The sequence below is a fragment of the Halyomorpha halys genome, unplaced genomic scaffold (genome assembly GCF_000696795.3).
Source record: "Halyomorpha halys isolate HHAL.00 unplaced genomic scaffold, Hhal_1.1 Scaffold898.1, whole genome shotgun sequence".
Lineage (NCBI taxonomy): Eukaryota > Metazoa > Arthropoda > Insecta > Hemiptera > Pentatomidae > Halyomorpha > Halyomorpha halys.
This window is the reverse complement of record NW_027112804.1, coordinates 275,122-295,279: the sequence shown is the minus strand read 5'-3', so window position 1 is coordinate 295,279 and position 20,158 is coordinate 275,122. Positions and strand designations below refer to the sequence as shown.

The 20,158-nt window shown below is 28.8% G+C and overlaps 2 protein-coding genes across 2 annotated transcripts; both read left to right on the top strand.

Annotated features, from left to right (window-relative positions):
- Window positions 1–7,994: 7,994 nt before the first annotated feature.
- Window positions 7,995–9,696, top strand: LOC106686918 (serine-rich adhesin for platelets). The gene is made up of 3 exons (XM_014430520.2): window positions 7,995–8,147; window positions 8,220–8,801; window positions 9,369–9,696. The coding sequence occupies exons 1-3, from the start codon at window positions 8,144–8,146 to the stop codon at window positions 9,473–9,475; spliced, it is 693 nt and encodes a 230-aa protein (XP_014286006.1). The 5' UTR covers window positions 7,995–8,143; the 3' UTR covers window positions 9,476–9,696.
- A 1,477-nt stretch (window positions 9,697–11,173) lies between these two features.
- LOC106686934 (protein starmaker) lies at window positions 11,174–18,039 on the top strand. The gene is made up of 2 exons (XM_014430543.3): window positions 11,174–11,808; window positions 15,658–18,039. Exons 1-2 carry the CDS (start codon window positions 11,527–11,529, stop codon window positions 16,537–16,539), a joined length of 1,164 nt encoding a protein of 387 aa, XP_014286029.1. The 5' UTR covers window positions 11,174–11,526; the 3' UTR covers window positions 16,540–18,039.
- The last annotated feature ends 2,119 nt before the right edge of the window (window positions 18,040–20,158 follow it).

Here is a 20,158-nt window from a genome sequence, read left to right as displayed (position 1 = left end):
GATAATTAGGTTGCTTAAAAGTGCTTGCTGAGGCACTTTAGTAATGTATTTACCAGTAATAATGTTTAACCTAACACACACCTTTAACTGAGGTCAAAAGGAAAATAAGTAAGAAGAAAGCTAAAAAATCAGTTTCAGGTGATGGGAGCTCAATCCTCAATGGAAGCTCAATCCTCAATGGAAGCTCAATCCCAGCAGGTTTCGCTGAACAATTTGGCAGTGCATTCAAAACCCAAGACCATGGTAGAGATTGTTAAACACTTGCCATCCAGGCCTACCCAGTATCTGAAGACAAGTTATGTCACTATCAGTGGGATGTTAAGACCGCAGTTGATATCATCAATGGATTACCGTCAACAACAGAAATCAGTATGAAAGCAGCAATCTCCCTTGCGACCAAGTCAGGTTCTGCTCTATTGGTTCGATTGGATGACAGTTCTCATACTAACAAAGTTATTGGGTGGCAATAACTTCGCGACAGAGGACTACAAGCTAGCCCTGAGGAGGAAACCTAGGATTGAGGTGAGGGGTGTGCCTCACTCCTGGGGCTGTGCAGTAATGTATATAGTGTGCAGCAAGTGGTGATGTACCAATTGAGCGTCCAATGAAAAAGGCCCAGGCTTCCCCGAATTGTATTAACTGTGTGTGGGCAAAGGCACCCTTCAGCCAAAGGGGTGCAACTAGGGTGCAACTAGCCATTTATGTCAGTGGCCCATTAAGCCAGAAAATAAACTATCTCCAGCCCATAGGACAATGGTTCCCCATGGAAAATATTCGATAATTAGGTTGCTTAAAAGTGCTTGCTGAGGCACTTTAGTAATGTATTTACCAGTAATAATGTTTAACCTAACACACATCTTTAACTGAGGTCAAAAGGAAAATAAGTAAGAAGAAAGCTAAAAAATCATTTTCAGCTGAAGGGAGCTCAATCCTCAATGGAAGCTCAATCCCAGCAGGTTCCGCTAAATCAAGAGTAAATTCAACGTGATGCCAAATTTCATTTTAAAATAGTATAATAACAAATTGTAAGTGGGCACCTTTCTATATGATCTATAGAAATAAATCTATACCATTTTCTTTTTTTATTCAAAAACTGTTAATTTAAAACAAAATATTTAAGTATTAAGAAAAAGAAATATCATTTACCTCTTTTAAGAAATTATTTATTATACTGATGTAAATTTGTAAAATGATTATTTTTTTAAATAATGAATTAGTATTTTGTTCATAATAAATTAATGTTACTCAGAAAATAATTTCATATAAGTACTACTTAATTGCATATTTTCAGAGGTTTGAACAACACAAAAATTTGATCTCAGCTCATGACTTATTAAGAAGACATCAGATAGTATTTTAAAAAACTCAATTTATATAAATAGTCTAGGCAATTTATTCAATTTGCTTGAACTTCCTATATTAGGCTCAAGAAAGTTATTGTTGTTGAAGCGTTACTTATTATTTTATCATCATTTTCTTGAAATATCATATTTTGTATAAATATTATATTACATATATAAATATGATAAACTTAATAAAGCAAGCGTACTCAGCCTGTTTGGTAACTTTTAGTGCCATGAACAGAAATATTTAAAATGAAAAAGTGTACTGTGGTTTTAAAACTCATCCCTAATTTAATATTTAAGCCTAGTATATATTTATTTCTTAGGTATTTCAGATTCTTATACACTCCAACTATGACAGAAAGAAAATCTTATATTAGAGGTTTCCAATATATTCTAGCCAGAGTAGAAATAGTGATAGATAAATTTAAACTCACCCAGGCCAGATTTGAACCAAGAAACAAGAGTGGTATCTAAGTGTACTTGATCACCAAACCATGCATATTTTTTGATGTATGAAAGCTAACATGTATATTTACACTTCTGGGTCCCCGCCATCTTAAAAAATAATATTTCAGACATATTTTCCTTGAATTTCCAAATTTTCCATATTTATAGTACCTTCAATACAAAACCTGGCTTTCATATATGTTTCTACATGCCAGAAATCTGTAAATGGTTATTCACAAAATACAACTGAATGAATGAAAAACAAAACTACATGATAAAGTACTCTGTTTACCAATGAAATATCTCAGAAAAATAAACAGTTACTGCATTAGCTCAAAATCATATTGTAGGTTATCAAATAATAACCCAAAAGCTACTAATAAATTTGTAATCTTAAGAATATTTAGTACAATATTGATAACTAACATCATTAACATTGAATCTATTACTCTATTTAGTAACAGTGCAGTAGATTAGCTGAAACTACTAAGCTTAGGGAGCCTTGCAGCTGGAATTAGCTTCAAAATTTAAGAATAAAGATGTGTAAGAGTAAAAAGCTAAGGCTGTCAGAGATTAATGTAATCAATATAATCTATTGGTGGTGGCTCATTAACTTTCAGTTCTTCCAACAAAATCTTCTGACTTGAGTTTGAGTTTAAGAGTAAACAGCACTCTCTTCCCTGAAACAGAAATCACTAAATAAAACTCATGAAGAATTAATGACACTAATAATGGAAATTAGCTAACTCGGGAGGTCAAGAGATTCTCAAAATGACCAACAAGGGGTTTAATCTGTCATTAATGATAAACTTATTAATATTTATTTTATAAATCTGCATGATGCATTAAAAGAAACCAGATCCAGTTATTACTTAAATTGAGTTAATATCATGTCGATATTATTCATTTTGTGCTTTATATGATGATATAAAACATTAAGTCCAGAGACAATAATTGGTGAAATATGGCAGTTAAAAACAACGTGTCCACTTTGGTTGAAAGATAAAAGATACTATGTGGTGGACATAATGTTTTACACCCCATAAAACAAAAGCATTCTATGTCATTTCACCATTGTATCAAGTAAAAAGCGTCTGAACTATGTCTATTTTCTATGTCATTTTGAAAAATCAGCTATGATATTGGTATAATGTATCAGAAGTCATTCTTTGACAGTGAGTTTGAGAAAGTTGACTTAAAGAAAAAGAGAAAGATGGAGGAATTGTAGTATTTCCTACAGATCTACAAGTGAAGTCACCATTCCCTATCTCTCAAAAGAAGTTTAATGAATTAATGTCACTGTCGCCTTACCTGCTTTGGGTTTGTCATAATTTCACAAGAATTTAGTTAGTGTTTATAACAACGGAAATAACCCTGAGAATAATTTTGTTGTTCATTATTATTGGTATAATTCGCTCTGTTGACATCCTTATAATTATTAAACATTATTATTACTCTTAACGTTATTTAAAACAGGCAACAGTTAGTTCCAAAACTATTTCCAACACACTGGCTATTATAAAATCAAGATTAGATTATTTTTAACTAATCCCCGACTTTCCTCCAAATTTGATTCATTTTCGAAATGTAGGTATGCTGAGGAATATACGTTTACGCAAACAGAAGTAGAAGTATTTCGATAGTAGTATATTTCAATGATAAATAAAAGGATAAAATCTACATAAAACCAATTAAGTACAAATACGCAAAACCCCTGAAAATTTGATCAAGATAGTTTTAACGATCCAATTGATTATACCCGAATACAAATATGATTTCAGATTCAGAACTAATTTTTTTTCCCTAACGCCTAAAACGTAAAAATGTAAGTGGCAAATTTTCAATTGAGGAAATAATTTTTTTTTTCATTTCCTTCATGAACACAAAGCTTGAAAGATTATAACAATTTTTTGTTTTTTTTATTCAAAAAGTGTAGTTCATGAACAGTTTATGAAATATAAAATGCATAGTTCCCCATTTTTGGAAGTGAAGAATGAAAATTAAAAACACAACTGAACTACCCTGTATAATACTGATAAAACATATTTATTTTGAAGAAATGGATTTCGAAGTTATTCATTGGTTTGATTTGTAGTATGGTGAAATTAACGTTTAAACGAAAATAAATAAATTTTAAAAAAAAAGAAGAAAATTAATAATACTTCTAGTCAATGCAGTGCTACCAACATAAAATAAGGAAAATAAATAGCATGTTCCAAAGACCACTTTTAACGTCAAAACACATTACAAGATCTATGTTCCAACGATTTAGGTACCATAAATTGAACTAGTCAGATATTTATCGCGACCAGCATAAATGCCAAGTTCAGATCTGTTTCAGACAGTTAAAACAGTTTCTGGGTCTGAACAAGGACTGTTTTGACTGTCTGGACTAGGTATCGTTGGAGCATGCGCAGTACATTGATCCTGAACTAGGTGCTACCAAATTTTGGATACATCGTTGAATCAAACCAATTGTGAATGAAAATAATAATTCATTAAAAAAAAATACCAAAATAAAAATTACGAATTAGGGTAATTATTAAATAAGGGGGGGTGGCCGGCTACAAAGATCTATGAGAATTAGAGGTTATTCCAGGCATTGGTCAATCCACGATAAAAAAAAAATATTAAATTCATATATATAATTGTTATAGTACATATATATACACATACAAATGAAATACATGTGTATATATATGTACTATAACAATTACAATATATTTAAACTTTTTGTTGTACATTTCCTGATTCCCACAACAACATACAGCTAGACCACACTTTAAATACTTGATCATGATTTAAAAAAAAAAATTAGTAATTACCTGAGAATTCCTATAATACCAGTTGTCACTATCTAAGAAATTCATTATCCTATACAGTATTCAATTCAAACTGAAAGTTTTCGAAAACGCAAGATCAAAAAAACTGCAATGAAAATTTAAACAAAAAAAACTGTTCATTCCTTGGGTTAACACTTTTAAATACTAAAAATATACTGAGAAATACACCGCCGACGCGAACCAGATTGAACACTGAAAACGAAGAGAAACTGTAGAAGCGGGCAATTTTTGGCTCAACAATTCGATTATAATTAAGTACACTGCCACTTTATTAGTAAAAGATAGCGCTCTACTTGGACAAAGTTTAATAATTTGGACTGAATCAGCAAGATTTAAAAATTATTTATATTCAGTTATACTTTATTATTATTTTTTATAAATATTCAGAGATTAATATTTAATTTAATGAAAATATGCGTGGCAGTTATCACACTTAAAGTTCATATTCATAATCACTTGCTCAATCTATGGAGGTAATTTTTGTTTTACTTTTAATATCTTGCCATGATTGCAGCTCCCTTTATCTTGCCTTTAAAAGGCTTGTTTCAAATGTTCAAATGTTTCAAACATTTACTAATAGCAAGAAGAGCAGACTTCGAAATTTTTTTTTTTTACATTTCTCAGTTAGTCCCCAAAACTAGGAATGGGTGTTGTAAATGGCACATTTCATCAGTCAGTTCCAGTCCTCATTCTTTTATAATATATTAAAACTTATATATGTAAATAAAGTTTTATTCATAGATGATATGAAAGTAAGTTAAAAATTCAGTTAACCAGATTCCATGATCCCATCCAGATTCCAACATCAGATGTTTCACATAAAATTTTCAATAATATTTGTTTATTTTAATTACATATTGAACTGCAAAAGACATTTTTAAACATTCTTCCCGCCCAAATTCAAGTTACTGAATGAACACCAGGACTAAATCTAGAATGTTATTTAATTTTATTTCATTAATTTTCTTTTAATGTATTATTAATACACAAAACAGTTTTATTTATTTTATTTATTCAGTACTTCAGGATAATGGGAATTTACTTGAATATTGCACACATTGTTCTAAATACATAATTTACATACATTTTATAATTATTACAACTATTTTACATACTCATCTTTATTTAAAATTTTAACTATTCACCTTCTTAAAGTTCATTCTCCAATGTAATTTTCAGCAGTAGAAAAAGACCAATATATTTTTTAAAATTTTATTTTTCTTATTTTAATCCCATCAAATGTATGTGTGTACATTTTTTTTTAAATAAATAGAAAAATCTAACTCAGTAAAAATAAAATATCCTACTTTAAATTTCTTTTATTAATAATCTAAAATATTCTAATCTTAACTACTTAACTGAGAAAGGTATAAAATTGAACTTTATTATTGTAAAATAAGTCTTATGCATTACAATTTAAGAAATTTCAACTCAAAATAAAAATAATTTGATTCTAGTGAATTCCCGAAGTACATGTTACTTCATCAACAAGATAAGATAAACAACAGTAATCAGTTGCTAGCTCTTGTATACGATCTCACTTAATTTACTCATTTCAGAGGTGTGGCACTCCATGAGAAATTAGTTTAATACTCTGGTCTATGGGTGTTAATGTTCTCAATTTCTAAATCATATAAGGGCATATGCCCCTTAACTTCTAAAGAACATAAAAAAAAAAAATTAATGTTTAGAGCTATTAGTTGAATTGTAATGAACACAGTAATTTTGAGAAAAGGTTTCGACAATGGAGATTCAGAAATTCAAAAAAACAATATGTTGCTTAATGATAATTGGAGAAAACTAAAACCAATCATTAACAACTCTAGCTTTGTGGTCTAATTTCATTTTTATTGCTCACATTATTTCAGGTAATTTTGGTTAAACTCCTTGACAAAAATATTGTAAAAAATAAAAATAATAATTTTTAGTTTTGTATTAATCATATTAGCACTTATACACTAAGTTTTAGCGTAAGTCTTTTAACTTGGTCAGATAGCACATAGGGAAACCTTCAAATCACTATCCTTGCTTGTCAATTTTTTTAAATTAATGAACGACATATTTCATAAATTTTTCAAATTTGACACCAAAATTGTCTCAAAAAAAAGTTGTTCACTAAAATTGTTTATCTGAATTCAGTAAAATTTCATTGTATTACTTTTATCAAAATTTTAGAAACTGTTTAAACAAATAAACTGATGATACTGGTCCTGGTGGTAGGATCAAGACCAGGAAGTGAGCCTATTGGTTCTTTTTGCCTACCCCAAAATTATTGTTCTTCCTTATCGAACTTTCTAAATTTTTTAATAAAACCCAAAAAAGACTGTGGTAGCTTGTGAATACATCAATAATTTGAATTCAGCTCTATTCAAGGCTAGCAACCACTTGGTTGTAGAATAGGTTATATTTATTAATTGTTTTGCTTATCCAAGGCCAACGCATTCCTCCACTCCTCGCTCGCCCTTTTCACAGTCCTAAGAACCTCTTTATGAGATATCTAATGAATGTTCCAGCTCTAAGAGGAAAGCTCAGTACCTTATCTAGCAAGATGATCAAGTTTCTTATTATCTATAATTCATTTGCAACCATTAACCCACTCTATTTTTAGATTAAAAACATGGGGCTTGAAAACATTATGATATAAAAGGAAAGAACAAAATATTAATATGGAAAATTTGTCTACATGTTTACAACTCACTAAAGATACACATATTTTCTGCAGAATTGATGCATACTTTTCCATTACAACATTATTTCCATTAATCCATTTTCAACTGCACTTTTCAAACTAAAATTGCTCTAATGAACAAAGAAATGTAATTGTTTATAAAATACATTGTTTAACCTGAAATATTAACTCCATATTATAATATAAATCACTTTAAAGTTTGTTCAATACAAAATATATAATTATAACAATTTATCAGTAACAAGTTTAAAATGTGTGCATATGCTCTCTGTCCTCTTTTCTAATCCTTTCTAACTGTGGCTATTCATCATTCAACTCATCAATCCCTAAGGAATCCCCACTATCAGAATTTTACAGATATATTTTGCATATCAATACATCTCCTGGCTGTGCCAGCAGACACAGGTGAATGCTAAATAGCAAAGTAAATTAAAATGTTTCTATTTATGAATCCTAATCATTGATAAATATAAACTTGCAACCAGTAAATATATATCAAATATGAGTTAGTAGTATTGTGTTAAATACAAGTGGATTAACTAATATTTGCAGTGAATTTATAGTTGATTTACATTAGATCAAGTGATGTAGAACTTAAATAATTATAATTTAAATGTTTTTGAAACATATTGTTCAAGTGAGAGTCATGATCTATTTTTTACATTCTAGATAATTCAAAGGACATGAAATTATCTAAAAGCGTCAAAGCCATGAAGTTAATTAATGCAAAAATATGATAATGCTAAATTGGTGCTCTATATATATGGGGTAGTGTAAAATATTTTCCACAGTTGGTAGCTAAAACAATATCAGTCAAAATGAGTAAGTAGAACCAAAAGTCTTTTTTATGTATTTTAAAAATATTTGCTTGCTCTAATTCTTGAATTGTTACAGAGAAAATCTTAATTGGATTTCTTGTGGTTGGAACTTGTGGAATAGCCTATACATCACCCATTCCTGAGAATTCAACACCACATTTTCAAACAGTGCCATCTTCAACAGAAAAAAATGCTAATGAAGCACACTCAACTACAGTAGGAAAAAAAGAAATCACTTTGACAACACCAAGTACAACAAAGAAATCTCCAGAGGTCCCAAAATCAGTTGCTGAAGATCAGTCTGGCAAAGGATTAGGAGTAACGGTGACAACAGTTAGCAAAAATGAAGCATCTACTTCACAAAGCCACAAGGACGAACCAACCGTAACACCATCAAGTAATAAAGCAGAAATTAAAGATTCAACACCCTCATCTCTTGATCATAAAAGCGAACTGATTGCCAGTTCACCTTCCAGTCACAAACAAGAAGGAAAAGAAATTACTACGATATCTTCAGTCCAGAAGGCAGGCTCAACAAATCCTTCAGCCACAGATCAGAAAGGGCTAACAACTATAAAACCTGTAAATGGAGATATGGAAAAGAAACTGAATAATCAGCAAAAACCAACTAAAACTTCAACTGCATACTTAGATAAAGGTAAAAATTGTAATTGTTAATTAGCATTATAAAGTGTTTTCAGGACAAAATAAGTAAATAATACTTAATTCTTTTTTGAACAACAGTTTTGGGCCTATGTTTTTATTTTCAGAATGTTAATAAGAAAAATGGTTTATTTAGGTTTTCTGTTCAGTTTGTGAATAATCAAATATATAAAGATATCTAAAAACTACAATTAGATCTTTAAAAATTTTGAAATTGGACTTAAACAAATATGAGTGCCCAAACAAAATTAATTCTATTTAAATGTAGAATTTAAAAACAATGTGTGACATAAAATGTAAATTGTGGTTAGCAATGAGAATCTGAGGCATCTATACTTGCTCAAATTACATACATGAGAGTTACAATATTATAAATGAATAGAAACAAAAGTGAGTTGAACAAAAAAAAATAATCCAAAGAATTTCTAGAATATTTTATTTTTTTGTATATTTGATAGAAAAAATAGGTGCCTGTTAACCATACAAAAAAAAATGATGTGATTTGTAAGTAGGAAAATTAATCTGAAATGTAAGCCAATATAAAAATGTATTCTGTTCTTAGGTAAGGTAGTAATATTCAATGGAATTTGTGGTCCAGATGGATGTGAAATCGAAGGAGATATTTATGATGAACTTGTGCCTCTACAACATCCAAAAAAACAAGGTTAATCAATTTGACTTAAATTTTGACGGTCCATTGTTCAATTAACAGAACACATATCAAGTTTTTCATCCTTTCCATTATCAATGAAAATATTTTGAACTATGTACTATGAAGATCACAGCAACACAATTTGTGATAAAAATTATTTTATTTACTAATTATTTATTTCTGGTGAAATATTATATGTTATGAATTTCCTAATATATGTATATATTTTTTTTTTTAACCGTGTACACTTAGTTTCATACCTTTACCTATAAATCCTTTTCTCTTTGATTATCTGCTTTCAACAAACAAAAAAGATGAGAACTGTGTGAGAAAAAAAATTATTCATTTACTAAGGCGATACAAGTAATGTTGAATCCATTGAAATGATTTAATTACAAATATATCTTCTTCAGTCAAACTAAACCTAGTAAACTAATTAAAAACATTGAGATATTATTGGTCGGATTTAAGACTTAAGGTCATAGATTATATGATTTTATAGCTTTAAATAATTAAAAAATAAATAACTATATCAATGAAATTTTTAAAAATAAAAAAAATTAAAAGAAGAAGGTGCGGTCAAAGAAAAAAACTCAAAAAGGTTTTTTTTTTCAATAAAAAAGTATAAGTATTAGTTTTTCTTCATTTTTATATCCTTATATTATTCATTTTGTAAATCTAAATTTATAAAGTAATACATTAGTAACTAATAGGTGTACTGAAAATAATCTTGAGTATTGAAAATAATTCTTCCAACATCAACATAGAATATGCAAACAGCATTATAGAGAGTTCACATTCTCTCTAAAGTATAACATTCAAGTTACTGGTGTACAAAGTAACTAAAGTCAATATTTAAAATTTAATATATATTTTTATTATCAAAAATATTTGTTAAACTCCTTCCTTTCAGGTTGTTTATAAATAATCATATATGTGGCACTGCATAGTAATATACTTTAAATATTTGGTAATGTTTCATCAAAACAATTGATATTATCTTTTTACTAACTGAAACAAAATTCTGGATACCATTCCCAAATCATAGAAATTTACATATATATAAGTATATAATTAATGAATTCTTCTTACCTAAAAAGGAAACTAAACTACAAGAAATAAAACATACTTATAGTAAGATTTTTTGAAATTTATAATTGTTCTTACATTTTATAAGCTTAAGTACTTATATATTTTAAGATTGCTATATGATTCTTGAATCTTAAAATATGTTTCTACTAAGATATATCATTTTTATAAAATTATGAAACTGTAGATAATGATTGTTTTTAATTAATTAAATTTTAAATAAATACCACTAATTTGGATTTTCAGTTTGTTCCTATTCATAATGATTGATCTTAAAATAAATTAATCCTATTATTTGTTAGAATGTTCATAATACATAATTTTATATAAAAATACTCATCATTCTTTAAAAGGGATTCTCATTTAACAAGATCTGGCGCTGTGATCTATTTATGTTCTATATCCCCACTTGTGTTCAAGATTATTAGTAATAATTTGCCATTTCAATGGCTTTTTATATCTGTTTGATAACTGACTATCACAAGTTAATTTTTTTTACTTATTTTATTTTTATTTTTTAATTGATATTATTACTACAGTATTTGCATAATATTATTTTCTATCATAAAATACAACTTGGTTTTAACTTAAAAAAAAAAATAATATTTTTTTTAATATAAATTTTGGGAACTGTTAAACATAATCTATATAGTAATTACCACCATTATCATTATTCATTACAATTTCAGGTAACATGTAACATGATTATGTGAGATTATGGAGATTTAAAATTCCAGACACATCACTCAATTCTTTATACTTTTTCCATATCTGCAGGCTGCTAATTAACTCAACACCATCCTAGGTATCTCTTAATTTTGGCTGTGTTCCAGTGTTTAGCCCACATAATCACTTGTTATCAATACTGCCAAACTGTTACTGAGACCACACTGATGTTGGACCTGTGGGAGCAGTAGTAGAGCATATATTTTGTTCTATATTTCAGTGAGTTGTGAAGCTTATCATGCAGTGATACGTTATGGTTCTACCAGATCTAATGGAAAGTGAAGATAATTTGAACGACTATATAAAACTAAAAAATATTGAAGGGAAAGTACCGATTAAAAATACTTTGAAACATGAAGATTTTAAAGAAGCTGAGGCTGAGATTATTGATGAAAATTCTGTGGTTATAGAAATTAATCCTGATGATGAAAAACTGGAAGTTGGTAACTTAGACGATGTCACCATAAGCTCAGAACAAGAATCTCCTATCAGTAATGACAATAAATGTGATAGAAAAACTCCAGAAAGTGATAAGGTAATGTTTAGTATAACTATGCTTTTTTGTTTTTTATTTTTTTTCCCTCTAAATTATTCTAAATTGTGAATATGATTGCCATAAACTAACTTTTTTTACAAAAACTACTTAATTCTAAACTTCTGAGAAAGGGCTATACTTTTTTTAAACACCATAAAGGTGTTAAAAAATATATATAATTTTTAATATATATTCGTTTTTATATACTGTTTGTGCAGATCATCAGATTGTAATAATAATCACTTTTTCTTCAGTTTAAAGGTTTAGTAGCAACGTAATAAAATTTATGTAGGGAAAATAAAAATAATTGTGAGGATTAAAGTTCATCATTAAAGAATTATATAAAATGTATATTATAAAATATATTTTCATCACTTTAATAAAGATTCAACTATTTATCAGTCCAGTTATATTAATTATATTGTTTTTTATCTTATTAAATGTGTTTTTATCTTATTAAATGTGTTTTTATCTTATTAAATGTGTTTTTATCTTATTAAATGTGAACCAAATTTTAATTGTAATTTTGTTCAAATATAGCATTATGATTGAGGATTAATATATTTTTTAACTAAAATACCACATTTACTTGTGGTTGATGAAATTACCTTGGCATACAAACATATTTTGGATTGTGAAAAGGCAAAAATAATTGTAATTTTGTCAATTTGCCTCAAAATGGCCACCTTGTTTAAACAACCTGTTTGTTATCCATTGATGAAGAAACATATGAGTCCTATTTTAGACACTGACATGAAAGACGATTAAAATATATAATTTTTTTTTGTTAAAAGGCTTTTAGATTATGTTTCATACTTTCATTCAGTTCTAAATATTGCTTTTTAATGAATCTGAATCTTAATGAAGTTAAATAAAAAAATTATGAACTTTCTCGTTTATTTAAAAATGGAGGGAAAAAACTCTTGATATATTAATCATACTCTATTTCCTGTGAAAACTTTCTTGAAAACAGATCAACAACAAGTTCCAAATATGTTCGCTATTAATAGATTGACTCCAATTCCGCCACTTCCGTAACCCTACGTCTTCCATTTTTACATTACATATTTTCTCCGGAGCAACCGTTTTTAACACCTCGAAACAGTTATTATTATTATTGTGTAGAATATAAATGTCATAATTTCCTACTTGCCTGTTTACGATGTCATTCAAATATTAATGCTCATATGTAATATAATTATACCTACGAATATGAAATTTGAAAAAAAAAAAATAATAATAAAGAATTTTAATAGCTTTGATATTTTTTTAATTTATAAATAAAGATACAGAATCAAATTCTCAATAATTTTAATATTTTCTGTAGTATTTAAATGTAATTACTTGCAATGTAGCTCCAGGGTCCTCATTAAACTTTGCAAGTCGAAAGTTAAGGTAATGTGTTAAGCATATACCAATGTATTACTTTAGAACACTGTTATTTAAGGATAACATGATAGAGGCGGGGTCAAAATGTTCTGTGCAAACATAAATGCATTAAAAAAAATATAAAAAGCGAACAATAGCCAGTAAGTTACCTCCAGACGTAAAATATGTCACAATCGTAATTCATTAGTTCGGTTTTAGACTAGGCAATAATATACAAAATATTTTTGTTTTTTCCGTATATCTCAAAAACTATCTTTACTATCGAAACTATTATTTCCGAAAAACTTTTTATTAAAAAAATAAAATAATTTTAAATTTTCTACATTTTATGCTGGAAAACATTTTGTTGACGATCAACCGCTAAGATTCAAGACCACGCAACGATAAAGGTCGGATTCCCAAAAAGTACCGTAACGCGATTTAGTTTTTTTCTTATGGCTCGAAAACTAAGCGTGTGAAAAACATTGAATTAAAATTAAAGAAATTAAAATCTTCATCGTTGCTATAGCACATTTAAAAAAGAGTACTTTTCGGTTCTCGTTGTAAAACATAAAAAACTACCTTCTCATTGTTTGTACTCTACTATCAACGTAATATGTCTAAGACTAGCTACTTTATAAATGCCACTTTGCCGGTCGGCTCCTTTAAAACAAAAATTGAAAATATAAACTTTAACTTCAGAATTTTTTTAGCTTATAACTAGAACTAAAACTAGTTTTTTTTTTGTTTTTTTTTTATGAAGAATTACACAAAATTAAAACAGGCGAAATTTCATACGATATGAGTGTATCCTGCAACGTCGCTAGAGCATGTTTTCGGTTCTCATTGAAAAACGTAAATCAATTACCTTCCAACTGTCTAATTTTCCCCAACTATCCATTTCTTATTCCTGGAACTAGTTACTTCACAAATGCCACGCATGACTGGGTCAAATCGGACAGTTAAAAATGAGTTCTTTTCGTATCTTTCACAGAGAACAGAAAAGTGGCTTTACCCAAAGCGCACTATGGTGGCGTTCCTGGTTCGTCGAAAATGAAATACAATATACTAATTTTAGATTTTTCTAATTCAATTTTGATAGCATATTTATATCTGGGGAAAAAAACATTGTTAGAGTTAAAAGGAAAAATTAAATCGCGTTTGTGCCTCCCTTTTGGGAATTGGGCCCTTATTACAACGCGCTACTTCTTGGCAGTTGATCATAAAGAAAAAACTTGCAAACATAAAATTTAGAATTTTTCCTAGGATAAATAATATAAACATGAAATTAGAGAAATTTACTTCCGAGATTTTGAAATGCCGTGGCAACCCTTCAGTACTATATTTGACGTTGATCCCCTCTTTCACGCTCATTCCTTTCAATCAAGCTGAGTAAAAAAATACATTTTGTACAATTGTTGTGGCTTCATATAGTTATTATTATTTTTGCATTTTATTGTGACTAATTAACTTTTTCCGTATAAATTGAAATACTATAATAATATTTTTACATCGTTATTATAATATTATAATAAAATTATTGAGATATTGGACTATAATTAAATTTAAAATGAATCTAAAGGTTATTTTACCATTGTGGTGGTTGTCAATGGTTTCATTGTCGTGTCATATTTTTGTCCACGTCAGTAATGTAAACATTTAAAATTAAAATTTTATTACCACATTCTCCGTTAATTGACAGTGGTCTTATCCATGAGCTAACAAAGAACATTCATTTTTTTTTTTTTTTTTTTTAATGAGCATGTTGAAAATGGGGGATCTTAAAATTCTCCGTTATTTGAGAATCATCCTTAAATATTGTTCTATTCATTATTAGGTCAATTAACGAACCAGTTAAGACCATTTAATCGTCCATGACTTAGAATTTATAACGATTTGTAATAAAATGAATTTTATCATTCGTAGAACATTCATTATAACTGTAAAAATCGCGGGGAATACTACTGGTACTGGTGGAGGAACTGGCAAGTTGGCCTAGTGTTTTTTTTTTTCGGGTGTACTTGGTTTCATCAACGATTCTTTCTTAATATTTCCCCATTACTTATTCCCAACATAAAATCTTCTTCCGCACTTCCCCCTTGCACAGGCTTTGGATTTTTCGGGAGCTGCTTCTGAAAAAAGCAATTCAGCTAGAACAGCTAAAGACCCTTGTAAATAAGCTGGGAGTTCCGCATTACTAATATTAGTATTTAGAAAATTAAATAGGATACTTGAAACTTCAAAGAAAAAAATTGGAAATTTCTTATTTTTATTTATATAACTTGTTCAACAATTATAAATCTTCAAACTACCAGTACCTCCATGAGAAACTGTTTCTGTGTCCTGAAGAACAACTCTAACACTGAAACTAACCAATTTATATTTTAATTTATCTACTCTTATTTAAGTAATTATAAAATATTTGACGACCATTTTTTTAATTATCTGTTATATGTATATATGCATTTTTTTTTTTTTAAGGGAACTGATGATAAAAAGAAAGGTATCCTGAAATATGAAAGAACCTATTCAAATAAGCATGTCGACTTTAATATGGATTTAGAGTTTGTACCGTTTGATGAATCCAAAGACTTCACTATTGATATACAAATAGTCGAACAGATGCCTAAAAAAATTGTATCTTATGCGGCCCTGTTTGCTCAACAGAAAAAAGAAGAAGAGGAGGAAAAACTTAAGAAAGAAGGGGAGGAGAAGGAAAAACAATACCGTAAACGCAATAAGAAAAGGAAATACCATGAATGGAAGAAAAACAAAAATCAAGCCAAACAAAACAACGCGCCGATTTCAGAAATTGAACATGACAGCTGTTATCACAAAGAAAAAGATCTGGAAGAAAGCCTTTTGAGCACAGAAGATGAAATGGACTATGAAAAGGATGATTTCAGCGAGTGTAGTTATCATTCTGATACTGATCCAGAAGAACATTCTGACACTGTGAGTACCGAAAGCGGAAGCGTTTTTTATGTGGAAGATACTACTTTCACAAATCAATCAGAACAAGGCTTTGAATCCAAAACACCAACTGATGAATTGAAAGAACTTTCTAGCGACACTGTGTCTGGTGCAGAAATCAAACAGGTCCATCATAACGAGCCAATGGAAAACAACAGCCAAAACAATGGTGCCGATCAAGTAATAAATGAGAACTGTGAAAGCTCCGTGATTTCCGAAAATAATGCTAATAATCTACAGTTCTTCTGTGTCCCTGCAAAGAAGCAACGATCTAACAGCCTCTCAGACCTAGACGATTATAGGAAGCCACATCGCTTCGTAGTTCAGCGACTGCCCCGGGAAATTGAGCTTATTATCAGCAGGCAGCTTGAGAAGCAATATTATGAGTAAATTTTTCATCATGGGAAAATGATAATGGACACAAATAAACCGATTTTCTGTTTGATATGCTCTATAAATACTACTGTATATCATGAACTACTAATGAGTGACACGATATCGGTAAGTTTGAAGAATGATGTTATGATGAAATGCAACTTTATTACTTAATTATTCCATTAGGCAAAATCTTCAGTAGTGTTTTTCTAATGTTTCCCTTTAATTTATTGATTATGATATCAATTATTTCAATGTTATTAATGTACAAACTAAATATTAATATGTAATAAATAATTCTTAAAACTAGAAAAAAATTCAGTAATGCCATGATTATTTGGCGTCCCATTTTAAACGACCGAATGGCAAATATTAAGATAAAGTTTATAGTGTTAAAGTACTAATATTTTACAGTTACTTGAGGGCTGACTGCGCTTTGGTATGTTGTGGTACCAACAATTTAAATTTCCGACGATAGAAATTCAAATAACTCAATAATTCAAATACTTTCAAAGGTCTTAGTTCAGTGGTACCGGCATAATCATTGAGAACTACAAGCCAACATTCCAGGTTACGAAAATCAATGGATCTGTTTGTACATATACCAAATAAAGATACCTAAAAAACTATTTCAATTAGCATTGAAATTGAACTTAAAATTTATGTAACCAAGATATAAAAATAATAAAGTGTATGTTTCTAATTAATTTTAATCAAACACAATAATTGATTAATGCAAGTTTTCAATTATATATATATAATACACATACACTATTTTTTAACTTACTTTTCCTCTCCCTGTTTTAAATAAATGTTTAAAGGGTATGATCATGCCCTTATGAATTATATTATGAAGCTATGGTCATGCTAATTCGGGATTTAGGCCAGAGATTTATGTTACAACATTCGGCTATCGTGAGGGATTTAGGCGCAGGTGACTTGGAAAACTTCCCTTCTATTACTTTTGGTATTATGGTCTCCTTCGAGAGATAGTGACAAGTTCATTGTCTAATATTCGCAATAATAGAATGTTTAAAAGATAAGTTCAGTAAGGTAAGATAAGTTCAATCCGTAGGATGAATAGTTGGGTTTCACCCCCTTCACCAAGAGCCCAAGACGAAAAAAACGTAATTATTTCTCTCCAAATTTTGCTTACTTGAAGAAGTACTTTTTTTAAAAGTCAAAATTAATTTGACTCTGTCAACCATAGAGAGAATAAAAGATAGCCGTTTTTCATTGTAATGTTAAGGTATTTGAATTTCTTTGTCATTTATTTTAAATGACATTTTAAAAATAGAAAACAGTACATTCGAAGACGAATTTCACTTATAATTTTGTAAAAACTTTTTCAAAATATTTGTGGTCGTTTAAAACATGGCATTATATGGTTGTAAATACATTGTTACAAATAAAAATTGCGCCTGACAAAATTATTTTTTATTGCTGATCAGAGATAGATTTTATGGTTAAAAATCGTTATATGTACATTATAAATAAATAAATTATATTTTTTTATCTGTTGTACATTTAATAGTAACCCAAATCTAATTTTTTATTATTTAATACATAATGATTTATTGAACTTAAAAGGATAAAATGAATTTTTTGTATATTCTCTGATATCAGGTAAGTTTATGATTAAAAAATAATCTGTTATTAGACAAATATAGCTTCTTTTTTATTTCAATAGACAAATATTGAATTTATATAGTCATAGTAATGATCTTGTCAGTTACTATTTTAACCAAAGCTCGAATATCAAGTACATAAACAATAAGAACATCAACAAAATTTTAAAAAATATAATTTTCAATAGGTAATGATAACATTACATAAGCCTGAATTAAATACATGATTACATTACTACCTGTAAAATCATCTTCAAAATTTTGAAGTTTAATACTAGCTGGCATCAAAAATGAATTTAACACTTCTACTACAGAAGTCAAAATTGTAGTAACACCATTATCACATGTAATGAATGAGTGTTAATAAATTTATAAAACAAAATACGAAGATTAAATTAAAAGGTATACTTAATGTTAAATGATTTTCATTATAATCTAATTTATTAAAAGAAAGATTTTAAAGTGTTTTTAGACGTTTCGGTTATTTAAAAAAATTCCAGGCTTAATAAAAATCATCGTAATGACGATCTGAGAGATGTACGTCAATAACATGGCTCACCGAGACCTTTAACAGTGAACTTGAACATAAATAACCGAGTTAAATATGTTCTGTTTACTGCTCACCCAAACTTACTATCAAAAAGAGAATATCTATTGACTAATCTTCATTCCAGATAATTTCTTCACATAATAAAGTCAATTTTTGTTATGTGTTTCAAAATATAATGTTTTTAAAAATATATACGTATTGTATTTCAAGTTCTTTTACTGTTAAAATATTCCTTGACATCTGAACCCATTCACAGTTTTAAAGGTGTTGTTTGAAGATGGAATAGTGCCAAAACTACTTGCTGCTTCTAACGTTCTTGGCTCTGTGAAAAATTATTTTCACAAAATTTAGCTCATTCATTCAAAAGATTCCCCATGGGTCATGATCGACAGTGTTAATTAAACAAGTGAGCCAAAAACGTTCTCTTTGGTACGCATTAATTTATACCTTATGTAATTAATGGCAGTTCAAGATTTCAGTGTTATTATATTATCCATAATATTTAAATAACCAGGATAGTTCTTTCTAAACATACAGGAAATCACTTATGTTGGCTTATTTACAATAAAATAAACTAATAAATTATACTCTAATAGTTCAAGCTACTTATATTTTATACAGTAAAAGGTCAAGCTACTTATAAATTATACTCTAAAAGCTCAAGCTGCTTATAAATTATATTATAAAAGTTGAAGCTAATAGAGATGTATATTTGATTTTCGCCTGAAGATTTCTTTTGAAAAAACTTTTATTAATACACAAAGAAAAATCTTGACAGAGATTACAAGATGACTGATTACAAGATTAACGCAGTTCATATTATCGTACAGGAGCCCTATGCATAAAATCCAACCTATAGAACATACATTGGCAAATAATGCTGAAAATTTGTTTCTACCACATTTAACACGGAAAAGCATTTCCAGTGGTTCTAAAACTGTAACTAACTTATTCAAGTTTTTTTTTTTCGCATTTAACTCATAAATGGTGAAACCTAACGAAAAAGTTACGGCATACGAAATTAAATTATGTGTGGAAAGAGTAGCATAACTTATTAATTTGGTCAAAGAGTTTTTCTTAAACTAAAAAAACAATTTTTTGTTTTCAAAATTTGCCAAAAACTGAGGTAAAGTACTGAGGTATGGTGCAACAAATACGTCTGTCCCAACAACCACTTCTGACTGTATGGAGCATGCGTAGCACCCTTGCTCCGTACAGTTTTAGATAGTCAGAAGTGGTTGTTGGAACAGACCTACTCAGTTGACTGTACCACCTTTCCTAACCGTTCCTTTCCTCACGTCGACCTGCTTTTACAACTTTACAAATAAAAATTCCTCATATCAGTTTTCTCAAAACTATTTTTCATTAATATCGTAAAATTATAAGTTTACCATGTCAAGTAAACTGGGTATTTAAATTCATAAAAACAGAGGCTGAGTGGTACAATCTCTGTTTC

Excerpts from the sequence above, each read along its gene's own strand:
- LOC106686918 (XM_014430520.2), top strand. Across the intron at positions 8,802-9,368 it reads AACTGCATACTTAGATAAAG|GTAAGGTAGTAATATTCAAT; the intron begins GTAAAAATTGTA and ends TTCTGTTCTTAG.
- LOC106686934 (XM_014430543.3), top strand. The coding sequence starts at position 11,527 with ATGGTTCTACCAGATCTAATGGAAAGTGAAGATAATTTGAACGACTAT. Across the intron at positions 11,809-15,657 it reads AAACTCCAGAAAGTGATAAG|GGAACTGATGATAAAAAGAA; the intron begins GTAATGTTTAGT and ends TTTTTTTTTAAG.